We start from the raw sequence: 27,829 nt of genomic DNA on the forward strand, positions 1-27,829 counted from the left end.
AGGTTTGTAGGCTGCAGCACTGGGCTTTCCTTGATCATATCTGGGCTGAGACTGCCATGTGTAGTTTGACTTTCTTGCTTCTCTGTGGAAGCCTCCAGACTTCCATCTCAGTAAATTGTATCAACAGTTTTACAATCTATGAGGGGCTCTTCTTAAGCTCTTAGTGCCTGCAGGAGTGAATGATGAGGCTTCCTAGAAATGTAACAATGAGCCTTTGTGTTCTTGAGAACTAGTCATCTTCCTCTGATATGGTCATCCTACTCATAATTCTTCCAATAAACAGTCTTCTCTTCTCTGGAGTAGATGAAATCTCCTGTGACCTTGTGGAAGGTAAGGCAGGTGTTACAGCCTGTGAACATGTGTGTGTAGACCAAGACAGGAGTGTAGGGCTTCAGTGCCTCATCCATTTGAGAGATGGCATCAGCTTTCTGTCAATAATCTGATCAGGCACTAGTTAGTTGAGCAGAAAATGCTTTTTAGTTATGCTTTGTGTTTTGAATTTTGGATTCTCCTCTTCCTCCTGTGGATTCCTCAACATCTTACAGACAGAAGAGAGCTATCAAAAACAAACCCATCAGGCGACTTCCCTGGTGGTCCAGTGGTTAAGAGTCTGCCTTCCAATGCAGGGGTCATGCGTTTGCTCTCTGGTTGGGGAATTAAGGTATCACATGCCTCAGGGCAACTATGCTGCTGCTTTCCAACTAGAGAAGCATGTGCACTGCAATGAAGACCCAATACAGAAAAAAAAAAAAAAAAGGTTCGTGTTGGAGATTTCTTGGTGAATGATGTTTTTCAGTTGAGTAGACCAGTTAAAGTTGATAGAGATCAAATCTAGATATTAATTGAGAACAATCAATGTTATATCATGTGGGAGATAGCCAGCATACTCAAAATATCAAAAAAAAAAAAAAACCATTGAAAGTCATTTCACCATCTTGGTTCAATTAATCACTTTGATGTTTGGTTTCCACCTAAGTTAAGTGAGGAAAAAATAAAAACCTTCTTGACCATTATTTCCACAAGCAATTCTCTACTGAAATGTAACTATTAATAAAATATTCCGTTTTAAAAACAAATTGTGATGGGCGATGACATGTGGATACTGTACACTAATGTGCAATGAAAGAGATTGTTGGGTAAGTGAAATGAACTACCACCAACCACACCAAAGTCTAGTCTTCATCCAGAGAAGGTGTTGTTATGTATATTGTGGGACTGGGAGGGAGTCCTCTGTTATGCGCTCCTTCAGAAAACCAAACAGTTAATTCAAATGAGTACTTCTCCTCGTTAGGCCAACTTAAAGCAGCACTTGATGTAAAGTGTTTGAATTAGTCAACAGAAAATGAATTATCTTCCATCAGGGTAATGTAAGACCGCATGTTTCTTTGATGGCCAGACAAAACCTGTTACAGCTTGGCTTGGAAGTTCTGACTCATCTGCCATATTCAGCAGACGCTGCTCCTTCGGGTTTATATTAATTTTGTTTTTTATAAAATTCTTTTAATGGAAAGAATATTAATTCCCAGGAAGACTTTAAAAGGTACCTGAAATAGTTTTTGCTCAATATAAAGTTTTGGAAAGATGGAATTATAGTTTCCTGAAAAATGGCAGACGATAGTGGAATAGAACTTTGAATATGTTCAACAAAGTTCTAGGTGAAAATGAAAAATATGTTTTATTTTTACTTAAAAATGAAAAGAACTTTTTGGCCAACCCAATACTAAGACTTTATTGTCTTTGAGTGTAAGATTTTGGCTTACGTTAAAACTATTTTCTGCTTCTCTTATTGGAGATAGTGGATCTGTGTATTTTTTTTTTAAGATTAGCCCTGAATGTAGCATTTTGTCAAGATGGGTTTTTAAAATGCTATAATAAAAGTAAAGCTTGTGTTAAGAAAAACTGGCATGACTTGTATTTCTAATAAGGGCTTTTTTCTTTCAGGAGGGCACCAAGGTAGTTCTGCCCATGTTTTTGGGGAAAATAATTAGTTATGTTGAAAACTATGATCCTGCCAATTCTGCCGCTTTGCACGAAGCCTACGGCTACGCGGCAGGGCTGAGCGCCTGCGTGCTCGTGTGGGCCGTCCTGCACCACTTGTACTTCTATCACATGCAGCGCGTGGGGATGAGGCTGAGGGTAGCCGTGTGCCATATGATCTACCACAAGGTGAGTGTCACTCGGTACCACAGTGTGTTCCTCCCCTGAAGGATCAGGAACATTTGGGGGAAGTTCTCTGTATATTACAGATTTTGTAACTGGGATCATTTACACCTTCCTAAAGAAGCTTGCTATTTGCATCAGGCCAATTTTTTAATTGTCATTTAAGCAAACTTTACCAGTAAATAATGAAAAGTTTTGTATTGAGATTGGGTCAGGGCTGCCTTTGATAACTTTAATCCACAGGTTGTTGCATAATATCCACTCAATTTGTAATGGAATATAATTAAAAAAATAAGTATAAAAAGTATTAAATTGGTTTTCAATGTTTCCATACCTTAATCTTGTAGCTGTATTTGTGGCAATTTTGCTGTTCATTAAGACCATCTTTTATATCAAAGTTGTATTTAAAAGTAAACCTCAGTGATCAGATTTGTAGAGTTAAATCTAGGAGCACAGAATATATTTGAGAAAGGGAATGATTATATGTTTAAATGACCCATCTAATCATGTTGAATGTAATTCTGTGAACTAAAGAAAAATATAAATGGAATCCATGATAAACATAGACTCACTCACTATATTCTATAGTTATGATTGTTCATAATGGTATTAAAGAATAGAGCTGATGTTGGAAGGAAACTTGAAATCTTATGCAGTTTTTAGTAATTTTGGTGAGAATTTATTGCTATTCATTCAAGTTATTTTCTTAATTCAATATTTCCTTTTTCTTTAGTATGAATTTTAGCACTTTTAATAAAACCTGATTTGATGTGTTCAGTGATTTTGTATTGAGAAATGCGACAGAATTATTCCACGGTTTACCCTGATCTTAACTAGTTTAAAAGAAATAAGGATTTTAGGTGTTTTTACAAAGGAATTGCCACTGATACACCAGTGTTAAGAGTTGAAGAGCTCTTTATAAAACTTGATCCTGCATATCTCTTTGCCCTGGGCTGTTTGGTTTTTCCTAGAAGAATTTTTTTATTTAGCTGTATTTTATAGTTGAAATTTGCAGAGAATAGATCTTCAGTGTTCTTTCACACACACATGAAAGGATAACCATGTGCCATGATGGGTATGTTCATTTGTTTTCCTATTGTAACCATTTCCCAGCGTTTATTTATATCAAAACACCATGTTGCCCACATTAAATATATTTAATTCTTATTACAAATGAAGAAAATCCTCAGTGAAAGCTAAAATGAGGCAATTTAAATGAAAATTATTGCTTCTTTTACTGTTTGTTACTTATCTAGAGCTCCTGTTTCTTGGGAATACTTTTCTGGGCAAAATATAGAATGTCTTCCCCCATGTTTCCTTGAGCAGACTCTTGTTAAATCTGGGGACTGTGTGGACTCAGGGCCCTGGCATCTCACTGTGTGTGTTTGGTACATGATCCCAGTTTCTCCTTGGGTGACATACCTTCCAGTTAAGGGTCTTCACTGTCAGCCATCGTCATTTTTGTTATTCTCTTGCACCTTCTACCATTTAGTAGACAAATACACAGATTTTCCTGCAAATTAGCTAGATGTTTATCTTTTCAGATAACGCTTAGTTTCCATAAGTATGCAGGAAACTTCACCAGAACTGCATTGTGAAAACCTTAAGTTAGATTTGAGATGATGGTTTAGTCAAACAAAGCTCATGCTTGGCTGCACCAATAGGCCACTGTCCACCTAGTTTTTTTCCTCTTCCCACTAACACTTTGGAATCCTTTAGGAAATCTGATTTTGGAATCCTAAGGAAAATCCAGATTTCCTTTAGGAAATCTGATCTGACCTTGTATGTTGCCTATGTGAATGTAATCATCTCCCAAAGTGTTCATATACTGGCTTAATTAGCCTAAAATAATTGTTTCTTTACAGAGTCAGAAACTGTGTACATAACCTGAAATTCCAGAAACATGGGTATTTCCTCATGCACAGCATTACATCTAGATTTCTAGTGAGGTGCAGAAATAAGACACTTCTTGCAGGTTACATGTGGGCTGATTCCTCAGGGCAAACCTTGTGCTGCCGAGCAGCTCTGAAATGCCCCTCTGAACATCTGTGGTTCATGCTCAGGCCCCACCTCCTGACCCCTGGTCCTGAGGAGAAAGCAGGTCGGGTATTGGAAATGGAATAGCTGCTAAGCTCTAAGTCATAGTTTGTAATTTGGAATGTGTATCATATATAATGGAGAAGGAAATGGCAACCCACTCCAGTATTCTTGCTTGGGGCATTCCATGGACAGAGGAGGCTGGAGAGCTACAGTCCATAGGGTCACAGAGAATCGAACATGACTGAGTGACTAGTACACACATCACATATAAGATGACTTGTCATTTATTTACCTTTCTGTAGCTTTGATAAAATTACTATTGGCTTTGGTTCATTCATTTAAAAAAAATGTTGTAAAATATACACAGCATAAAATTTACCATTTTAACTGTTTTTAAGTGTACCATTTAGTGACATTAAGTACATTCACATTAAGCCATCACCACTGTGCATCTCCAGAATTTTTTCTTCTTTCCAAACTGAATCTCTGCCCCCATTAACTCCTCAGTCCCCTCCTCTTAGTCATCACCCTTCTACTGCTTCTTTCTATGAATTTTACTCCTCTAGGTCCCTCATATAAGTGAAATCACACAAAGTTTGTCATTTTGTTTATGCCATGTAAGTACAATGTCTTCAAGATTCATCAGTCTTGGAGCAGATTCAGAATTTAAGTCCTTTTTAAGATTGAATCATATTTGTTTATATGTATGTACAACATTGTGTGTATCCATTCATCTGTTAGTCGACATTTGAGTTGTTTATACTTTTTGATTTTTGTACATAATGCTGCTATGAACACAGTGCACAAATAATCAGTTTAAGTTTGTGCTTTAATATGAGTACATTTCTGGAAGTGAAATTGCTATCAGTCCAGTTGCTCAGTCGTGTCCGACTCTTTGCAGCCCCATGAATCACAGCATGCCAGGCCTCCCTGTCCATCACCAACTCCTGGAGTTCACTTGGACTCGCGTCCATCGAGTCAGTGATGCCATCCAGCCATCTCATCCTCGGTCGACCCCTTCTCCGCCTGCCCCCAATCCCTCCCAACATCAAAGACTTTTGCAATGAGTCAACTCTTCACTTGAGGTCACCAAAGTACTGGTGTTTCAGCTTTAGCATCATTCCTTCCAAAGAAATCCCAGGGCTGATCTCCTTCAGAATGGCCTGGTTGGATCTCCTTGCAGTCCAAGGGACTCTCAAGAGTCTTCTCCAACACCACAGTTCAAATGCATCAATTCTTCAGCCCTCAGCTTTCTTCACAGTCCAACTCTCACATCCATACAAGTACTGGAAAAACCATAGCCTTGACTAGACCGAGCTTAGTCAGCAAAGTAATGTCTCTGCTTTTGAATATGCTATCTAGGGTGGTCACAACTTTTCTTCCAAGGAGTAAGCGTCTTTTAATTTCATGGCTGCAGTCACCATCTGCAGCGATTTTGGAGTCCCAAAATATAAAGTCTGACACTGTTTCCACTGTTTCCCCATCTATTTCCCATGAAGTGATGGGACCAGATGCCATGGTCTTCGTTTTCTGAATGTTGAGCTTTAAGCCAACTTTTTCACTCTCCTCTTTCACTTTCATCAAGAGGCTTTTTAGTTCCTCTTCACTTTCTGCCATAAGGGTGATGTCATCTGCATATCTGAGGTTATTGATATTTCTCCCGGCAAAACTGATTCCAGCTTGTGTTTCTTCCAGTCCAGCGTTTCTCATAGTGTACTCTGCATATAAGTTAAATAAGCAGGGTGACAATATACAGCCTTGACGTACTCCTTTTCCTATTTGGAACGAGTCTGTTGCTCCATGTCTAGTTCTAACTGTTGCTTCCTGACCTGCATACAGATTTCTCAAGAGGCAGGTCAGGTGGCCTGGTATTCCCTTCTCTTTCAGAAATTCCCACAGTTTATTGTGATCCACACAGTCAAAAGGCTTTGGCATAGTCAATAAAGCAGAAATAGATGTTTTCCTGGAACTCTCTTGCTTTTTCCATGATCCAGCGGATGTTGGCAATTTGATCTCTGGTTCCTCTGCCTATTCTAAATCCAGCTTGAACATCTGGAAGTTCAGAGTTCACGTACTTTTGAAGCCTGGCTTGGAGAATTTTGAGCATTACTTTACTAGCACGTGCTGCTGCTGCTGCTGCTATGTCGCTTCAGTCGTGTCAGACTCTGTGCGACCCCATGGATGGCAGCCCACCAGGCTCCCCCAACCCTGGGATTCTCTAGGCAAGAATACTTGAGTGGGTTGCCATTTCCTTATCCAATGCATGAAAGTGAAAATTCAAAGTGAAGTCACTCAGTCGTGTCCGACTCTTCACGACCCCATGGACTGCAGCCTACCAGGCTCCTCCGTCCATGGATTTTCCAGGCAAGAGTACTGGAGTGGGGTGCCATTGCCTTCTCCACTAGCATGTGAGATGAGTGCAATTGTGTGGTAGTTTGAGCATTCTTTGGCATTGCCTTTCTTTGGGATTGGAATGAAAACTGACCTTTTCCAGTCCTGTGGCCACTGCTGTGTTTTCCAAATTTGCTGGCATATTGAGTGCAGCCCTTTCACAGCATTATCTTTTAGGATTTGAAATAGCTCTACTGGAATTCCATCACCTCCACTAGCTTTGTTCATAGTGATGCTTTCTAAGGCCCACTTGACTTCACATTCCAGGATGTGTGGCTCTAGATGAGTGATCACACCGTCGTGAGTATCCAGGTCATAAAGATCTTTTTTGTACAGTTCTTCTGCGTATTCTTGCCACCTCTTCTTAATACCTTCTGCTTCTTTTAGGTCTCTACCATTTCTGTCCTTTATTGTGCCCATCTTTGCATGAAATGTTCCCTTGATATATTTAATTTTCTTGAAGAGCTCTCTAGTCTTTCTCATTCCGTTGTTTTCCTCTATTTCTTTGCATTTATCGCTGAAGAAGGCTTTCTTATCTCTTCTTGCTATTCTCTGGAACTCTGCATTCAGATGCTTTTATCTTTCCTTTTCTCCTTTGCTTTTCGCTTCTCTTCTTTTCACAGCTATTTGTAAGGCCTCCCTAAATTGCTATACTATATGTTAATTTCATGTTTGATCTTTTGCGAAACTGCCATACTGTCTTCCATTGTGGCTGTGTCACTTTATAGTCTTATTTGATCATTGATTTTTCTGTTTAACTTGAGGACTAAATGGAACATTTTTGTGAACCATGACATTTTGTTTGGATCCATGGCTCCAGCTGGTTGTCTGTTGAAATAGTTCAAGGTGGTCTGTTCAGGTTCCACAGATCTCTAGGGAATTTTTCAGAGCTTTTTATCAAATGAAAGAATTGTACAGCATAGGCTGTGCTTTTTGTAAAGTCAGCAGACTGGCATTAAGAACACAGGTTCTTCACAGGATTAGTGTTTTGAATATTTTACTGGTTAGTTTTAGAATGAGGAAACTAAGACCAAAGTGTTTAAATGGTGTCACACCTGGTATTAATGACTGACCACATTTATAGTCCAAGTCCCTTAATCTCTTTCCTTGAGGCAGCCTCTCCACTCTCATCTTGTTGTTGTTGTTCAGTCACTCAGTCCTGCCCAGCTCTTGCTGACCCCATGGGCTGCAGCACACTAGCCTTCCCTGCCCCTTAGTATCTCCTGGAATTTGCTTAAACTCATGTCCATCGAGTCAGGGATGCCATTCAACCATCTCATCCTCTGTTGCCCCCTCTTCTTCCTGCCCTCAATCTTTCCTAGCATCAGGGTCTTTTCCAATTCATCAACTCTTGGCATCAAGTGGCCAAAGTTTTGGAGCTTCAGCTTCAGTATCAGTCCTGCCAATGAATATTCAGGGTTGATTTTCTTTAGAATTGAGTGGTTAGATCTCCTAGCTGTCCAAAGGACTCTCAAGAGTCTTCTCCAGCACCACATTTCAAAAGCATCAATTCTTCTTTATGGTCCAGCTCTCACATCTGTACATGACTACTGGAAAGCCTATAGCTTTGACTATATGGACCTTTGTCAGCATAGTGACGTCTCCGCTTTTTAATCTGCTGTCTAGATTTTGGCTCAAAATTGCTTTAGTTGACCCCTAAGTCTGAATCTGTATCCCTTTATCCTTCAGGCAGGTCCAAGTTCATTGAGAAACAGGGTGGAGGGTTTTGCCTCTGTCTCCTGCTCCTCCCTTTGCTGTCCTTGTGGGCAGGGCTGGTGCCACATTAAATCTTCTAAGGATGGACATGGGTCGCTAGAGCCCTGCTTTCAGGCATCATCCTGTTCGCTCGTCCTGACACCACGCAAGACCCCAGGAAAATGCACTCCATTTTGCTATGTTCTCAGACTGACTTGGTATCACGGTAGGAATCTGATTCTCTGTCTTTCTCTCATTTCAGTCACTTCACCTGAGTAGCTCTGCGATGGGGAAGACCACCACAGGCCAGATAGTCAACCTGATGTCAAACGATGTGAACAGGTTTGATCAGGTGAGCTGCCCCTGAGGGATCCTCTTCCATTTCCCATCCTCCTCACTGGGTTTAGCTTATTGGGCTTCCAGGTACCAGGGTTTGGTGTCAGCCAGGGTTCTGTTGAGGATGCAAGGCAAAGATTCTCTTTATCCAACCCTCATTTCCTCTGTGTGCAGCTTAGATGTGATAATATGTGTTGTCCTATAGATGAGGGTTTTGTTTTCCTGACAAGGTCTGCAGCATACTTTCAGTAATAGGCAGGCAGTGGCACCCCACTCCAGTACTCTTGTCTGGAAATTCCCATGGACAGAGGAGCCTGGTAGGCTGCAGTCTATGGGGTTGCTAAGAGTCGGGCACGACTGAGCGACTTCACTTTCACTTTTGTGCATTGGAGAAGGAAATGGCAACCCACTCCAGTATTCTTGCCTGGAGAATCCCAGGGACAGAGGAGCCTAGTGGGCTGCCGTCTACGGGGTCGCACAGAGTCGGACACGGCTAAAGCGACTTAGCAGCAACAGCAGCAGCAGCAGCAGCAGCAGTGTTCTTGCCCAGCTTGGTTAGTGTTCCTGGGGTCCTCCTGGAGTGGCCCATCTTGGCACATAGGAGTGTTGCTGGACTGCTTTCCTCCCTATCTGGATGATGAAGGCCTGTGGGCAGGGATTGTTCTTTCTGCATGCCCTGTTCAGTGCCTGCTGCATAGGGAGCCTTTGAGGAATAATGCCAAGTGTGTGGTCCCCAGTCAGACACAGCCTCCTCTCTGCTGTCCCATCATACCCATTTCACACTTACTTTATGAACAGATCACGTTACCCAGAGTGTTGGAGCTGTTGGTCAGATCTGTATAGACCACTTCTCTTTCCTGGATGATCCTGGCCTTTAAGTTTGGGGGCTTCCCTTGTGGCTCAGGTGGTAAAGAGTCCACCTGCAATGTAGGAGGCCTGGTTTCTATCTCTGGGTCAGGAAGATTCCCTGGTGAAGGAAATGGCAATCCACTCCAGGATTCTTGCCTGGGAAAATCCCATGGACAGAGAAGCTTGGTGGGCTACAATCCATGGAGTCGAAAAAATCAGGCATGACTAAATGACTAATGCTTTCACTTCTCCTTCAATTATTTATTCATTAAACATGATGTAAGGCTTCTACTTAATTTGAAGGTGAATCAGCCTTAATTTCTGCCCTGGAAAGGCCACAACCTGTCTGGAAGGTAAATACACAAGTAGATATTGGAGAGAGTGGTAGGTACCATAAGATAGGCTCTTCTTGGGTGATGGGGGCTGAATTTTGGGACAGAGAGAGTTTGGGGAAGCCCTGAGCTCATCTCTCTTGTGGACAAAATCAACATTTTCCTTCAGTGCTACTGTTCAGATTCTCCCTGGCACGTCCCTGAGGCCGGCCCTGTGCTGCCCCAGAACAGCGTCATCTGGGGTGGACACTTGGATTTCTGCTTCATCAGGTTTAAAACTCACTGAGATCATTTCTGTTTAGATTCCTGTCTGTTCTTTCAGAACAGGCTGTTCTACACTCTGTCCTTAACTTATTTTGATTTTATAGTCCTAAGAAGGCTTGTCTTTCTCTTTTAAGGTTACAATGTTCTTGCACTATCTGTGGGTGGGGCCACTGCAGGCTGTCGCAGTGACCACCATGCTCTGGATGGAAATAGGAATATCTTGTCTTGCTGGGATGGCGGTTCTCATTATTCTTCTGCTTTTGCAAAGCTGCTTTGGGATGTTGTTTTCATCACTCAGGTAAGAGAAACACTGGTTTAAAAACTAGGTGATGTGTGCTTGGTAACATTCACCATTTGCTCAATGCTTCTCTTCAAAAACAAAACCAATGCCTTCTCTAGTCTCTTCTTTACGTGGATTGTAGACCCTGCAGGCTTAGCCAGTGGAGGCTCCAGCCCTAAGCTGAAGGCTTATCGAGAAGAGGGAAAGGTGACTGCACTCACTGGCTCCTTCTAGCACCATGCCTGAATAAGTGGAGTGTCCTTGAGCAGAAGTTACCTATATTGAAGCTATTTAAGTATTATTAAATAGTAACAATCCCGTATGCTCAAGTTTAGCTGCATGTATTTCTGTTATGCAATCTTCAGGTATCTATGTTCATGTCTTGGTTTTAATTCAGTGTTTCCACTAACTTATATGAGCCTCAAGGACAAGGTCAGTCTAAATTAACTTTGCTTTTATACAGCCCCACAGTCCCAGCAGTGTATGTGATAGAACAGTGGCTGGTGATGAAGGGCCTAACGGTGATGAGATAGACCTGAAGCAGGTCCCAGAGGGTTGGAGGTGGGTCATTGTCCAGGTTGTCAGGTGATGGAGGTATTGTGCTGTTTGAAGATTTTTTTCTTTGAGTTTTTTTTTTTTCTTCTTTTTTTTGGTGACTTTACATGTGATATTTTTGTCTATTTGAAATTCCCTTTCCTGTCTCACTTTGGAGAGATGTTCCTTATCCTTCGAGGCCCTGTTCCAGTGCTGCCAGGTCTCTGAAGCTCTTGCTCTCCCTTCCCAGTGGAATTAACAGTTTGATCTTTTCCGCTGGCCAGCACTTCATTCCTATTTTATCACCACACAGACACTGTCTTCCCATTAGATTCAGTATCTTTTTGAATCCCCTGCCCAACTGCGACCTTAGGTGGAAAGTTTGTACCTGACTCACTTCAGGTCTCCTTCAGCCAGTACTGAGAGTTCTCCAAGTTACTCCTTGAATTGGGCTGAAAGGTTGACTTCCTAGAAGTCTTTATCTCCATTTGCACTTTGAGAAGGACCTGCCTGTGATGTCAGCACAGAAGAGCTGTAGGGAATCATGGATCCCTGGTCCCTCCCTGTGCCCCCTGCTGCTGCTGCTAAAGAAAGTTGGCCTGTGGTCACTGAGGCTCATCTCTCACGTCTGTCCCCTCAGGAGTAAGACTGCAGGTGTCACGGATGACAGGATCAGGACCATGAGTGAAGTTATAACTGGCATCAAAACAATAAAAATGAATGCTTGGGAAAAGTCATTTATAGACCTTATTACCAGACTGAGAAGGTAAGTTTTTTATGTATCACAGCATATTTTTGTACTCCCCCCACCCCGTTTTTACTGACTGAAATTAGAAGTCTTACCACTTTTCCCATGAAGATGAGCTTAAATACTATGAATCCACACTTCACATGTGGCAGGTGGGTTAAGTGGAAGAGAGGAGATGTCATTTTAACCTGCTGTTCCATTTACAATCTTCTTAAAGGCAAAATATGCTTCTGAAGTCAAACAGTCAATAAACACATGAAAAAAATGTTCAACATCACTCTTTATTAGAGAAATGCAAATCAAAACTGCAATGAAGTATCACCTCACACTGGTAGGAATGGCCATCAAGAAAACATCTACAAACAATACCCTTTTGCTCTGTGGTGGGAGTGCAAATTGGCACAGCTATTATGGACAACAGGATGGAGATTCCTTAGAAAACTAGGAATAAGTCTACATATGACCCAGCCATCCCACTACTGGGCATATGCCCTGAGAAGATCAGAATTCAAAAAGACACATGTACTTCAATGCTCACTGCAGCACTATTTACAATAGCTAGGACATGTGCTTCCAGAAGGGCCACGGTGCCTGCCTCTGTCTGATGTCTTGGTGTCTCACAATTTTGGGGTGTCTTATTCTCTTCCCCCACAAGTTCATGAGCTTCTGGAGGAGAGGGGCTGTGTCTTTCTGTCATCAGTGGGGAGCCCCGCCCAGGACTTGTGGTTATGAATGCTTGTTAAATGAATATTCAAACCCAGCCTGATTGACCCACAGTGTTTACAAGGGTGATAGGAAGCCTCTGCTTAGTTGGAAGAGTGAAGTGGTGATGAAGTGTGTGGTCCTGGTGTTGGGACAGAGCCCTGAAGGTGCACTGTATAGTCCCTCCATGTGAGGACTTGGATATCAATACTTCTTTTAAAACCTATTTTGTTCTCTCTTTTCCAGGAAGGAAATTTCCAAGATTCTGAAAAGTTCCTACCTTAGGGGCATGAATTTGGCATCATTTTTTGCTGTAAGCAAAATCATGATTTTTGTCACCTTCATCACCAATGAGCTGCTTGACAACCGGATCACAGCCAGCCAGGTGTTTGTGGTGGTGACGCTGTTCGAGGCTCTGCGGTTCTCAAGTACCCTCTACTTCCCCATGGCCGTTGAGAAGGTGTCAGAGGCTGTCGTCAGCATCCAAAGAATCAAGGTTTGGGGACAAATAACTTTTTAAAGTTATAGGCAGATTTTACCTCAGATAGCTCCTTTATGTGGTATCCCTGGGTGCCAGTTAGGTAAGATTTAACTCTCCCAGTGCCAAAGCTGGCAGTCTTCCCAGAATGCTGCAGGTACTCTCTTCTCTTATTAGGTAGAGTGTGTTACAGATATCGTGAGACTGGTTCTCATGTAGGGGCAGTAGTATGTATAAGAATCAGTAGCACAGGGCTCTAGTGTAGTGGTGCCTGCAGAGTGACTAAAATGTCTAAAAGCAGGAGAAGCATCAGAGTGCATCTCCTGTGCTGACTCCAGGGACCAGGCAGTGGCTGTGCAGTCCGGGGGCACAGGAGTCCTCTCTGGGCCAGGAGGGGAGGAGCTTGCTGAGAGCTCCCTGCTGCTTGGACAGGAAGAGTGGCCTCAGATTCACTTAACTCTCTGTGTTCAAAAATGAGTTCTTTCCTCCACAGATGTTTTGCTTGTTGGTGTCTGAGCCTGCCTTTTGTATCTGCCTTGTCATCCCTGGCCCCTTTTTATTTACTGCGTAATCCTCTCTCTAACTGGCCTCTTCTTTTCAAATTTGTAATTCCCACCATTATGTGAACCAAGAACTTCCACATGCACAAGCTGGATTTATAAAGGCTTAGGAACCAGAGATCAAATTGCCAACATCCATTGGATCATAGAAAAAGCAAGATAATTCCAGAAAAGCATCTACTTCTCCTTCATTGAAAACACTAAAGTCTTTGTATGGATCACAAGGAACTGTGGAAAATTCTGAAAGAGATGGGAATACCAGACCATCTGACCTGTCTCCTGAGAAAACTGTATTCAGGTCAAGAAACAACAGTTAGAACTGTTGCTGAAACAAGTAATGGAACAAAGACTGGTTTCAGATTGGTAAAGGAGTACGTTAAAGCTGTATATTGTCACCTTCTCTCAAGGGTCGGTCAGTAAAGAATCTGCCTGCAATGCAGGAAACCAGGGTTTGATCTCTGTGTTGGAAAGATCCCCTGGAGAAAGGCCTGGCAACCCACTCCAGTGTTCTTGCCTGGAGAATTGCCATGGACAGAGGCGCCTGGAGGGCTACAATCCATGGGGTCCCTAAGAGTCGGACACGACCGAAGCAACTAAGCACAGCACAGCACGTCAACGCTGTTTATTGTCACCTTGCTTATTTAACTTATATTCAGAGTATATCATGTGAAATGCCAGGCTGGATGATGCTCAAGCTGGAATCAAGATTGCCAGGAGAAATATCGATAACCTCAGATATGCAGATGACACCACCCTTATGGCAGAAAGTGAAGAGGAACTAGAAAGCCTATTGATCAAAGTGAAAGAGGAGAGTGAAAAAGTTGGCTTAAAGCTCAGCATTCAGGAAATTAAGATCATGGCATCTGGTCTCATCACTTCATTGCAATATATGGAAAACAATGGAAGCAGTGACAAATTTTATTTCCTTGGGCTCCAAAATCACTGCAGAGGGTGACTGCAGCCATGAAATTAAAAGACGGTTGCTACCTGGAAGAAAAGCTGTGACAAACCTAGACAGCATTATTAAAAAGCAGAGACATTACTTTGCCGACAAAAGTCCATATAGTCAACGCTATAATTTTTCCAATAGTATTGGACATATGTGAGAGTTAAACCACAAAGAAGACTGAGTACCAAATAATTGATGCTTTGGAATTGTGGTACTGGAGAAGACTCTTGAGAGTTCCTTGGGCTGCAAAGATTTCAAACCAGTCAATCCGAAAGGAAATCAACCCTGAGTACTCAGTGGAAGGACTGATGCTGAAGCTGAAGCTCCAATACTTGGCCACCTAATGCCAAGAGCTGACTCACTGGAAAAGACTCGGATGTTTTTTGAAGATTGAAGGCAGGAGAAGGCAGCAACAGAGGGTGAGATGGTTAGATAGCATCACTGACTCAATCAGCATGAATTTGAGCAAACTCTTGGAGATAGTGAAGGACAGGGGAGCCTGGCATTCTGCAGTCCACGGGGCTGCAAAGAGTTAGACACTACTTGATGACTGAACCACAACAAATGCACTATATTATATGATTTTATTGATATATACCATGAGCTGTAATAGCAGTAACTATTATTCCATATGCTATTTAATATGTTCTGATGTGAACTAAGTACAGTTGGTAAAACATTATTTAGATTGTACAAAGGTTTTTATTGCAAATCCCAGGAAAGCAGTTGTTTTTTGTTTGTGCTTTCTTCCACAGTTTAACAATCTGTTTTTTGTTTGTTTTGTTTTCTGTAGAATTTTCTATTACTTGATGAGATACCAGAACTCCACCCTCAGCAGCCATCAGATGGTGAAAGGATAGTGGACGTGCAAGATGTCACTGCTTTTTGGAATGAGGTAACAAGTCCTCAATTCTAGGATCCTGACTTCTAACAGACAACTGTGATGTGAATTTACTGGAGAATTTTTAGATTTTATGTGTGGTGTAAATTGTGACTTGCTCATTTACTGAAAGTATGTTTTAAAAATTCTCAAAATTTGGACTAAAGTTGTATCTAATGGAGATTAAGTATAAAATCAACCCAAGACCTTTGACTTATTGCTTGCTCTCTATCTCATTTTCAAGAGAGCTTTCAAAGTATTAGCCCCTTTTGAACTTAAAGTACATGCATTTGTAATGTTAGCATTTATAGGAATGGACAGACAAAATGCTGCAGTGTGGAATGGGTTAATTGCACAACTGGTTGTTAAAGAGGCTTTGGGGAGTTAGTGTACAAGTTAGCCTTGATTATCAGATCACATTATTATACATAGAATGAGGCTGTGATCTGGATTTTGGCTGAGGGCTCCCCCATCCTGAGCTTCTGGATGGTTCTGGACACTTTGGTGGCAGCCAGGGGCAGGAGGAGACAGCAGGTGGGCATAATGATCACCAGTGATTCCCAGTTAAAGGACTGCACTTGATGACAAGTTGACAGAGTTGTTGACAAGTTGGTGACAAGGTGGTGGTTTCCAACACTTGGTTTATTTGTTAGTTGCAGGCAAAGAGAAAAAATGACCAGGTCTGGTCTCAGGAAGCTGTCAGTATCACACACCCAGTGCAGCCCCTTTACCAACGGAAATGCTCCCCTCACTCCAGGTTTCGTGGTCCTCTGTGCTCCCCTCCTGTGTCAGTGTGGATTAGTCAGGAAAACTGAACCCCACCATGGGAGAGGGAGTTCCATGCAGGCAGTTAGTTACGGAGGTGATGAAAGAGGGAGGAAAAGTTAGAAAGGGTAGAACAGTGGTGCATGAGACAACCCAGAGCTTAGCAAAGGCAGGAAGCTGCTCCCACCCCAGGGCTGGAGGAACTCAGGGAGGCAGCGCCTCCACCAGAGGGTCCACCCTCCAGAGCAGAGCCCAGGAGGCCGGCTGTCAGAGTGGGGACCACAGAGCTCGCGTCCTGATTGTAGACTCACCCTGTCTTCTGTCCTGTGACTCTGTGGTGCCCCCTGCATTGTGTTCACCTGCTTCTGACTCAGCACCTGCCTTCCCCACCGTCCACACAGTGGTTTGTTCCCAGATACATGAAACCGTGTCCCTGCACCTTCTGTCCATGGAAACTTACACATGGTGCCTGCCCTGCCCTGATGGTTTCTCCTGCCTTAATATAGTAGATTTATCTCCTGCTTGGTGTTTCTCAGCATAATGCTCTTGAAGCATTTATAGAAAGCACCACTAAAATTCCATCTTAAAGGCCACTCTATGTGAATGCTAACACATACTTTATATGACTCATTAGCAGATTTTTTTTCCAGTAAACACATAGATTTATTTTATCTATTTATTTTTGTAGATTAATTTTAAATCAGTTTGATATACAATGCAGATTGGTTCTGCAGTTTTTAATGAACTGAAATAAAAGTATCTATATACAACAGTATCTGTCTGTGCAACAAATATCTGTAAGGTAAAATAAGGGATTTATTTGTAACAGTCTATGTGAAAAAAACAGATGAAAAATCTGAAAAGGTTTCTATATACCTTCTAGAGTAAAAAAAAATCAAATTATTAATAACAACTCAAGGTACTAAACTGCTAACGGAAGAGGAACAAGGCTGTGAGGCTTTCCTTGTAAACTCAACTCCATATTATGGTTTTGTTAGAGCAGCATTCAAAATTACAGGAGAGGCTTCATCAGCTACATTTTCACAGAAATACCTACAGTGTTAACCTTACTGTGTGGCAACATGTTCCTGTCTACCTAAATGACAATGATGCCTTTGCAGCTAATATTTACCACTTCGGGAGAATGGAAATTCTATGTATTCTCAACTGAATCTTGTATCTTCTAGCACTCACTAAAAACTAACAGTCATGGCACTATTGTGAGGTACCTAGGTTGTTACTACTGAGGGAAACACAAAGATGTAAGCCTGCCTTTCCCCAGAAACCTCTGAAGCCAGAGATTTTAAACAGTTAAGGCCCTTGAAAACACTAGAGATATGTACAGATTTGCAAGGAAAAGAAACTCTAGCTGTACCAGCAAGTAATGAAGAAAGAGTAAATCTTCATTTTATGAACCTTTAATTATCTAAATATAAGGAAACTTGGCTTAAGAAATGGACAAAAGCAATTTGTCATTTCTTACCATAAAATATTGAAAACCAAGTGCTAAATTCAACCACTATAGACTAAAGAAACCAAAACAAAAAATCCTTAGTAATTGGAGCCTTAATGAGCAAAAGCTCATTTTAAATTGATTTGAGCCCCTGAACTAATTCTGTGTGTCAAAGGCAGGGAAGAGGGATCCCTCTAAACTGGAATAAACTAGTGCTTCTTAAGGAAACTAAAGAAATGAAAGTATGCATGTTATCACACCACAGGAATTGAAACTGATAAAGGATGGGAGAGAAGAAAGAAAAAGTATGATCTGCGTACCCAGAGCAATCATCATTAAAAATCCACAGTAATCTGACCAACTAAATTTTTTTCTGAAATTACACTGCTCACACTTACTGTGTTAAAACTTAAAATGATCGTCTCATTAAAGAACAGATGATTCTAAAACAATTTCTTTCTTGCCTCATAGAAGTTACTTTTCAAGAAAGCTTGGTGGAAATCTTTGAGGCACAACAGTGTTAGGATAATTTTTTAAAGTACAGAGGAAAATAAAATTAAATCAACTTTATACTTTTTATTAGCCATAAGAAAACTTTTGGGTGGTTCAATAAATAAAGGCTTTTGACTTTGTATAACATTGTTTAAGTCACTTGGGTTTTGAATAAAGTAGGGATGTTTTTAGTTAAATGCTAACACTCAAGTATCTTAAACAGGTTTTTTTATTGCCCATATCGACAGTTACATCCTCAGGGCAACTTTTCCCTTCTTTAATGTGAAATATCGAATCACCAAAATTTTAGGTTAAGTTTACCTGTCAGGCTGTCTTTAAGGCACTGTTTTTTAATTTCTCAAAGATATAAGGTGCTTTACAAGTATGAACAATATGCTGCTATACTTTACTATTTTTCTTGTTTCTATGTAGAAAGAATAACTGTTATTAAGCACAGAATTTTGCTGTAAGGCTACTAAATTTATAAATCTATTCCACTTTGGAAATGATAGCCAAAATCCACCTGATTGATGCTGCTTCAGCATATTCTTCTCAATTCTGTCACTAAACTACATCCTGAGTTTGCATAAAAATAACACAACTTTCAGACTTTAAAATGACAACATTTAAACTGCCAAGAGAGTCATGGGGTTGTCTGCACAGGACAGTGTTTTCCATCACTCACAGCTGACATGTCAAGAAGAGAGAACCAATATTACAGCAACAGTCATTTAAGGTAAAAGAAGACACAAAGTTTCATGCAGAATGTTTTAAATATTCCCTTGAGCAAAGTGATTTAACTGATTCTTCTTCAAGGGCGGTGCTCATATGGGAACAGTTAAAGGTCCTAGAATAACATCTTCCACGTGGGACATATTGAAAGAAAATATTGTGGTTTCAGTTAGTTACACTCCAGTCCTTGTTAATTTAGCAGGTCTGTTTTCACAGTGTAGCAGTTTTGTTTTTTAGATCTGAAGAATTTATAGAGAAAGAAAATGATGCTCTGCACACAAAGACATTTCCTCCAAAGAAACTGGATGCGTCAAAGGCAGACTTTGGCACAGGTTGGGAGGTCAGAGTTAAGAGTGGTGTTAGTTGTACCTGACGTGGTCGCTGTGGTGGGAGCTGAGGAGGGGAAGGCAGAGTCGTGGTTTTAGAATTGGTTGGCGTTGGTTGGCAGTGGGCACAGAACAGAATTCAGCACCTGGCAATCACTAATGTTGGGTTATCTGAACAGTAGCTTTTACCTTTCATTCAGTCCAAAAGCAGGTAGTATTAGCAACCTTAGTATCAAAATAGGAAACACAGCTGTTGTGGTTTCCCAGATTTCTGGTGCTGGACAGGTGCTCCTCAGGAGTGGTGGTACTGGGGTTCTCGTAGTGCTGAGTAAAGCCAAGCTGTAGTCACGTCAGGGCCAGGGTGATGCCCTGAGCCAGTCATCACACAGAGCGCGGCCAGGCAGCTCGCAGCGCAGAGCAGTGGGTGGGAGAGCCTGGACATTGCATTCTCTGTGCCGGTGTTCAAGTGGACCTGGGGCACCCAACGCTGTCTGTCCTTCTGTCCCTTGCATCTTCCCACCCCCAGTGTGTGCAGGTGTCCACTGAATTGCTTTTGTGTCAAACTATGCAGCATTTTAAAGTGAACTATCTTGTTCTTTCAAGAGCTTAATAACATGGTCACAGACTTCTGCGTAAATTGCACTGTAGTCCAGAACACCCTGTCCTGTTGTCCTGGCCTTGCCTATGGAAGGACTGTGCCCCTTGCTGGGGTCATTAGTAATTAGGGCTGTCAGGTTAGGTCATGGGTGGCTGTCAGGTTAGGTCATGGGTGAGAGAGCCCTCGGAGGGGAAGGGGAAGACACAGGTTTTGGAGAGGAGCTGAGTCTGAATGAAGCCCCTTCTGGGCTGAGAGGCAGGAGACAGACGTGAGCTCTGTAACCTGCTCCCCTAGACAGCCAGGTAAGCAGGTGGGGAAGGTCTCAGGAACCCAGGTCTCATTCATGGAATGATGGGACTTGGTCTCGATCTTTATGCTTTAAAATGAGTGGTCCCAGGACTTCTCTGGTGTTCCAGTGGTTGAGAATCCACCTTCCAGTGCAGGGGATGTGGGTTCCACTCCGGTGAAGAACTAAGATCTCACATGCTATGGAGTGATTAAGCCCACATACTGCAACAAAGACCCAGAGCAGCCAAAATAGGAAAAATGGCTCTGTGGGGGCCTGCAGATCTCATGGGACCGGGGTTTCGAACCGTGTGCACAGAGTCTGGGCTCAGATGATAATCCTTGAGTCAGTGTCCCACAGCCTGGATAACCAGTGGGGAAGGGGACCCAGCAGCCTTGGACTGTTGTGTGCTGCCCCCTTCTGGTCACTGCCCAGCAGTGCCGGATCCTGAAGCCTGAACAGGGAGGGAACCCTGTCTGGCCCTAACAGACAGACGGTTCAATTCAGTTCAGTTGCTCAGTTGTGTCCAGCTCTTTACGACCCCGTGGACTGCAGCACACCAGGCTTCCCTGTCCATCACCAACTTCCAGAGCTTACTCAAACTCATGTCCATCGAGTCAGTGATGCCATCCAACCATCTCATCCTCTGTCATCCCCCTTCTCCTCCCGCCTTCAATCTTTCCCAGCATCAAGGTCTTTTCAAATGATTAATTTCTTTGCATCAGGTGGCCAAACTATTGGAGTTTCAGCTTCAGCATCTGTCTTTCCAGTGAATATTCAGGGCTGATTTCCTTTAGGACGGACTGGTTGGATCTCCGTGTTGTCCAGGGGACTCTCAAGAGTCTTCTCCAACACCATAGTTCAAAAGCATCAATTCTTTGGTGCTCAGCTTTCTTTGTAGTCCAAATCTCACATCCATACATGACTCCTAGAAAAATCATAGCTTTGACTAGATGGACCTTTGTTGGTAAAGTAATATCTCTGCTTTTTAATATGTTGTGTAGATTGGTCATAGCTTTTCCTTGAAGGAACAAGCATCTTTTAATTTCACGGCTGTAGTCACCATCCACAGTGATTTTGGAGCTCCAAAAAATAAAGTCTATCACTGTTTTAATTGTTTCCCCATCTATTTGCCATGAAGTGATGGTATTGGATGCCATGATCTTAGTTTTCTGAATGTTGAGTTTTAAGCCAGCTTTTTCACTCTCTTTCACTTTCATCAAGAGGCTCTTTAGGTCCTCTTCACTTTCTGCCATAAGGGTGGTATCACCTGCATATCTGAGGTTATTGATATTTCTCCCAACAGTCTTGATTCCAGCTTGTGCTTCATCCAGCCTGGCATTTCCCTTAAAATGACAGACTAAGGGGCTGCAATAGGAAGCTGATGTTTGTAGGTGGTTCACTATTTTGTAGTCATAACTGAGTGAAAAGTAGGAATTCCAAGTGTCAGGCAGGAAGAAAGGAGTGGAGAAGCTTAGAAAGCTTAAAAAATATTTCTGTGTGTTAAAATCTAGCTTCTTATTATTAATTTGTCATTCTCCAAATCTGAAACTAGTTTTTTTTTTGGTGATGAAAAATCATTGTCATTATTTTAGTATGTGAATGGTGTATAATCAGTTCAGTGCTTTCCAGAAAATATTTTCAGTTTGAAGGTTATCTAGACTTTTAATCCAGACTCTGTGCTTTTAGTCTTTAGGGCATTTTACTTAATCATGTGTAACCACTATTTTTTTTTTTTGACACAGAAGTTACTGACAATTTTATTAACATTTTGAATATGTAAACACACACGGACACACACCCTTAAGTCTACCAGGAATCCAACCTGTGATTGGCTTGATGAGTACTTTGTTTTTCTCCCTCACATTGCTCTTGCGTGTACCTTCATGTTTTATGTTTTTCTTACAGTACAAATACTTTATTGGTCCTATTTAGCCAGGACAGGTAATGCATGTAAGACATTGGAAATTGAGTCTTTATCACTTTACCCCACAATGTCATTAATTTCTTTATTCCCCAATTGTTGTTGTGCTTGTGCTACAGTAGTTCAGTTCAGTTCAGTCGCTCAGTCGTGTCCAACTCTTTGCAACCCCTGAATTGCAGCACACCAGGCCTCCCTGTCCATCACCAACTCCTGGAGTTCACTCAGACTCACGTCCATCGAGTCAGTGATTCCTGTTTACTTATAAGAATTAATTTACCAAGAGTGACTTCTTCATATAAAGTGCCCCTTTGCTTGCTGAGCATTACTGAGGTTCATTCTATATGGAATGAAAATGGAGACATTTGTGGAGATTTCAAATTATTTATTGAAGGGCCAGGCACACCAGGCACTTATGCTGCCACCTTGTGGATTAATGAGATAGACAGTTAAAACCAAGGGTCATGATGAAAACTTGAAAAGGAAGTGAAAGTGTTAGTCTCTCAGTCATGTCTGACTCTTTGCGACCCCATGGACTGTAGCCTGCCAGTCTCCTCTGTCCCTGATATTTTCCAGGCAAGAATACTGGAGTAGGTTTCCATTCTCTTCTCCAGGGGATCTTCCTGACCCAGGGATCGAAACCCAGATCTCCTACACTGCAGGCAGATTCTTTACCGTCTGAGCCACATGATTAAAAATCTCCCACACTGAATATTGTATTAAGTACATTATTTTTAATAAACTAGCATGCATCCTTCAGTTTGCACTTCAGGCAGGTGCCTTGTCATCTCTGCTATTTAAAATCTGTGGGTGTCTAGAGCTGTGTCTGGAAATCTGGTAAAAGAAGGAGCCTTCCTAAAGGCAGCTAAAACTTCAACACCCCAAAGAGAGGATTGGATGAAAAGGCCTCTTGGTCACAGTATATTGAAATAGAAAGGAGAAAAATGTTGGTTAATGTTAGCATATCAATAACTATTACATTATTTTCTCTATTTTCTAAAGTAAGGTATGTGTTACTTTATCGAAATGGGTACATTTTTATAAACTTTAATTTGCAGGAATCAGAAACCCCAACTCTACAAGGCCTTTCCTTTACTGTCAGACCCGGTGAACTGTTAGCTGTGGTTGGACCTGTGGGAGCAGGAAAGGTAAGTTGTGATGCCCTTGATGCAACACCACAGCCCCTGTTAAATTCTCGAGTGGAGCCCAGAGCTGAGGGTGACACAGTTTGAATGTATCTAGAATGGCATTTCTCTAGGTGTGTTCCATGCAATATTAGTTTTGTGAGAAGGTTTCGTGGCCACATAAACCTGGATAAACGCACACTGTGCTTTCCTTCTTGGTGCTTTACGTTGCACAGTTGGGAACTGGTGTCAGGAATCCGGACGTCTCAGTGAAGGAGGTCATCTATGTGGCAGCTGTTCAGGTTGGATGGAGACAATGGGGGCTTCTTTTTGTCACAGTGGCCCCTCCAGGAAGTCTGGAGGTGGTAAAGGCTCTTCTAGGAAGCTCTGAGCGTTTCCTTACGTAACTTGACTTGGTCCCATCAGTGCACGTGCAGTGAAGGTGCAGCCCCGTGCTGGAGATAAAGGTATAGACTTGAGCAAGATCCTGACCCTGCCTTTCAGAGGCAACCAAGTTCCAGGGCAAGACGGATATGCAGACAGCTTATTTCAGCCCAGTGTGGTGAGCACTCTGAAGTTGTGGATATGAATACGTCATTTCTGTGTTTTACAAGAGATTTGAAGGACATGTGTAGGTGCACTTAGTGTCCTGTGTTTTGTATGACAAAATCCGGAAACCTAAATGTGGGATGTGCACACCAGAGGGTGAAGATTTCCTCCATTAAGGGCTTTTAAAATTTTTATTTTTTAAAATTGGAGAATAATCACTTTACAATATTGTGTTGGTTTCTGCCATACATCAACCTGAATGAACAGCCATAGGTATACAGATGTTTCCTCTCTCTTGAATCTCTTTCCCACCTCTCACCCTGTCCTACCACCCTAGGTTGTCACAAAGCACAGGATTTGAGCTTCCTGGGCACGATGGACTTTTATTCTTTAAATACAACTAGCTCAGAGTTCTTTTAAATAATAACCTTTGGATATATTCTTACACATACCTTAAAATTTTTTTAATATATTTTAAAATTTATTTGGTTGCATTGGGTCTTGGTTGCAGTGCATGAGGTCTCTAATTGTGGCATGTGGGCTGACTTGCCCTGGGGCATGTGGGATCTTAGTTCCCTGACCAGGGGACCAGGGATTTAACTAGAGCCTCTGTCATTGGAAGGTGGATTCTTTTTTTTTTTTTTTTCAGTGTTTATATTCTGAATGTACTTATTATTTTTTTAACTTTTTATTTTGTATTGGGTGGTAGCCAGTTAACAATGTTCTGATAGTTTCAGGTGAACAGTGAAGGATGTATGTCAGCCATATGTACACATACATCCATTTCCCCCCAAATTCCCCTCGCATCCAGGCTGCCACATAACATTGAATAGAGTTCAATGATCAATAGAGTAGGTCCCTGTTGGTTATCCATTTCAAATATAGCAGTGTGTGCCTGTCCATCCTGAACTCCCAAACTGTCCCTTCTGCCCATCCTGGAAGGTGGATTCTTAACCAGTGGACCACCAGGGAAATCCCCACATAGCTTTTTTTCTTGTTGTTGCAAAATACATTTAATGATGCTAACTTTATATAATTTATATAAATTTATATAATTTACTCCGTATATTTGATGTTACAAACTTTAGGGTCTTTGAGATAGGCAGGATCCTTGTATGTAACTGGCATAAACCCCAAAATTTGAGCTCTCTTAATTACTTTCATGATTTCTTTTTTTTTGTTGTTCCCACAAAGACCTGTTATGTGCCCTCTATAAATGCATCCAGTAAATGGAGAAATAAACTGGGATAAAAGCTGTAGATTCTTATAATCTACATATTTTTCTTTTTTTTTAAATTTTTTTTATTTTTTAATGTTTACTCAACAACCACAGCATGCAAAATTACAAATAAAATTTATGCAGAACATACTTTTAGTTAAGAAATACACTTCTGGAGAAAGAATCGCTCTCTAGTGCATAAATAAATTACACCATATGCTTATGAGAAGTTATACCTTCAGCAAGACACATCTTTTTTTTTTAGTTTTTTATTTTTTAAATTTTAAAATCTTTAATTCTTACATGCATTCCCAAACATGAACCCCCCTCCCACCTCCCTCCCCATAACATCGTTCTGGGTCATCCCCATGCACCAGCCCCAAGCATGCTGCATCCTGCGTCAGACATAGACTGGCGATTCAATTCACATGATATTATACATGTTAGAATGTCATTCTCCCAAATCATCCCACCCTCTCCCTCTCCCTCTGAGTCCAAAAGTCCGTTATACACATCTGTGTCTCTTTCCCTGTCTTGCATACAGGGTCGTCATTGCCATCTTCCTAAATTCCATATATATGTGTTAGTATACTGTATTGGTGTTTTTCTTTCTGGCTTACTTCACTCTGTATAATCGGCTCCAGTTTCATCCATCTCATCAGAACTGATTCAAATGAATTCTTTTTAACGGCTGAGTAATACTCCATTGTGTATATGTACCACAGCTTTCTTATCCATTCATCTGCTGATGGACATCTAGGTTGTTTCCATGTCTTGGCTATTATAAACAGTGCTGCGATGAACATTGGGGTACATGTGTCTCTTTCCATTCTGGTTTCCTCGGTGTGTATGCCCAGCAGTGGGATTGCTGGGTCATAAGGAGTTCTATTTGCAATTTTTAAGGAATGTCCACACTGTTCTCCATAGTGGCTGTACTAGTTTGCATTCCCACCAACAGTGTAGGAGGGTTCCCTTTTCTCCACACCCTCTCCAGCATTTATTGCTTGCAGATTTTTGGATCGCAGCCATTCTGACTGGTGTGAAGTGGTACCTCATTGTGGTTTTGATTTGCATTTCTCTAATAATGAGTGATGTTGAGCATCTTTTCATGTGTTTGTTAGCCATCCGTATGTCTTCTTTGGCGAAATGTCTATTTAGTTCTTTGGCCCATTTTTTGATTGGGTCGTTTATTTTTCTGGAGTTGAGCTGCATAAGTTGCTTGTATATTTTTGAGATTAGTTGTTTTTCAGTTGCTTCATTTGCTATTATTTTCTCCCATTCAGAAGGCTGTCTTTTCACCTTGCTTATAGTTTCCTTTGTTGTGCAGAAGCTTTTAATTTTAATTAGATCCCATTTGTTTATTTTTGCTTTTATTTCCAGCATTCTGGGAGGTGGATCATAGAGGATCCTGCTGTGATTTATGTCTGAGAGTGTTTTGCCTATGTTCTCCTCTAGGAGTTTTATAGTTTCTGGTCTTACATTTAGATCTTTAATCCATTTTGAGTTTATTTTTGTGTGCGGTGTTAGAAAGTGATCTAGTTTCATTCTTTTACAAGTGGTTGACCAGTTTTCCCAGCACCACTTGTTAAAGAGATTGTCTTTACTCCATTGTATATTCTTGCCTCCTTTGTCAAAGATAAGGTGTCCATATGTGTGTGGATTTATCTCTGGGCTTTCTCTTTTGTTCCATTGATCTATATGTCTGTCTTTGTGCCAGTACCATACTGTCTTGATGACTGTGGCTTTGTAGTAGAGCCTGAAGTCAGGCAAGTTGATTCCTCCAGTTCCATTCTTCTTTCTCAAGATTGCTTTGGCTATTCGAGGTTTTTTGTATTTCCATACAAATCTTGAAATTATTTGTTCTAGTTCTGTGAAAAATGTGGCTGGTAGCTTGATAGGGATTGCATTGAATTTGTAAATTGCTTTGGGTAGTATACTCATTTTCACTATATTGATTCTTCCAATCCATGAACATGGTATATTTCTCCATCTATTAGTGTCCTCTTTGATTTCTTTCATCAGTGTTTTATAGTTTTCTATATATAGGTCTTTAGTTTCTTTAGGTAGATATATTCCTAAGTATTTTATTCTTTTCGTTGCAATGGTGAATGGAATTGTTTCCTTAATTTCTTTTTCTACTTTCTCATTATTCGTGTATAGGAATGCAAGGGATTTCTGTGTGTTGATTTTATATCCTGCAACTTTACTATATTCATTGATTAGCTCTAGTAATTTTCTGGTGGAGTCTTTAGGGTTTTCCATGTAGAGGATCATGTCATCTGCAAACAGTGAGAGTTTTACTTCTTCTTTTCCAATTTGGATTCCTTTTATTTCTTTTTCTGCTCTGATTGCTGTGGCCAAAACTTCCAGAACTATGTTGAATAGTAGCGGTGAAAGTGGACACCCTTGTCTTGTTCCTGACTTTAGGGAAATGCTTTCAATTTTTCACCATTGAGGATAATGTTTGCTGTGGGTTTGTCATAGATAGCTTTTATTATGTTGAGGTATGTTCCTTCTATTCCTGCTTTCTGGAGAGTTTTTATCATAAATGGATGTTGAATTTTGTCAAAGGCCTTCTCTGCATCTATTGAGATAATCATATGGTTTTTATTTTTCAATTTGTTAATGTGGTGAATTACATTGATTGATTTGCGGATATTGAAGAATCCTTGCATCCCTGGGATAAAGCCCACTTGGTCATGGTGTATGATCTTTTTAATGTGTTGTTGGATTCTGATTGCTAGAATTTTGTTGAGGATTTTTGCATCTATGTTCATCAGAGATATTGGCCTGTAGTTTTCTTTTTTTGTGACATCTTTGTCAGGTTTTGGTCATATTTTTCATACAAAATACATTTTTTCAGAGGTTCCTTATAAGGATTTTCCATTGGAATAGGCAGGTCCCTGTTGCTGGTTACCTGTTTATATTGTGAACAACTTCTTCTCCACAGCCCTGCATGAATCCCGGGATTTGTGAGGCAGACAACAGCTGTTGTGAAACGTGTCAACTTTCTCTTCCCTAGCCCACTGCAAAGAGCTGCCATAGTGGCCATGGTTCCTTGCTCCTCCCCTCCTCACATTTTTGAAGAAAAAGTATTTGTCAAGTAACAGATACCAGATACAAGAACAATTGCATTAAACATCAGAAACAGAAAGTACACATCATG

The 27,829-nt window shown here is 41.2% G+C and overlaps 2 protein-coding genes across 3 annotated transcripts in view; one reads left to right on the forward strand and one right to left on the reverse strand.

Annotated features, from left to right (window-relative positions):
- LOC106991387 (ATP-binding cassette sub-family C member 4-like) overlaps window positions 1-27,829 on the forward strand; it is a 589,015-nt gene that overhangs the window by 191,866 nt on the left and 369,320 nt on the right. Inside the window, exons 4-10 of one of the 2 annotated variants that reach the window (XM_042255004.2) lie at window positions 1,942-2,166; window positions 8,549-8,638; window positions 10,202-10,365; window positions 11,522-11,647; window positions 12,578-12,827; window positions 15,112-15,213; window positions 22,830-22,919. The exons of the other annotated variant lie outside the window; for it this stretch is intronic. Coding sequence (XP_042110938.2) covers window positions 1,942-2,166; window positions 8,549-8,638; window positions 10,202-10,365; window positions 11,522-11,647; window positions 12,578-12,827; window positions 15,112-15,213; window positions 22,830-22,919 — 1,047 coding nt within the window. The remainder of the gene's footprint in view (window positions 1-1,941; window positions 2,167-8,548; window positions 8,639-10,201; window positions 10,366-11,521; window positions 11,648-12,577; window positions 12,828-15,111; window positions 15,214-22,829; window positions 22,920-27,829) is intronic. 2 annotated transcript variants of the gene reach the window in all.
- On the reverse strand, window positions 24,501-27,715 carry LOC121820459 (small ribosomal subunit protein bS18m-like). The gene is made up of 3 exons (XM_042255002.2): window positions 27,510-27,715; window positions 25,384-25,388; window positions 24,501-24,727 (listed from the first exon to the last, which is right to left on the reverse strand). The coding sequence occupies exons 1-3, from the start codon at window positions 27,713-27,715 to the stop codon at window positions 24,501-24,503; spliced, it is 438 nt and encodes a 145-aa protein (XP_042110936.1).

Source organism: Ovis aries, chromosome 10 (assembly GCF_016772045.2).
Source record: "Ovis aries strain OAR_USU_Benz2616 breed Rambouillet chromosome 10, ARS-UI_Ramb_v3.0, whole genome shotgun sequence".
Classification (NCBI taxonomy): Eukaryota; Metazoa; Chordata; class Mammalia; order Artiodactyla; family Bovidae; genus Ovis; species Ovis aries.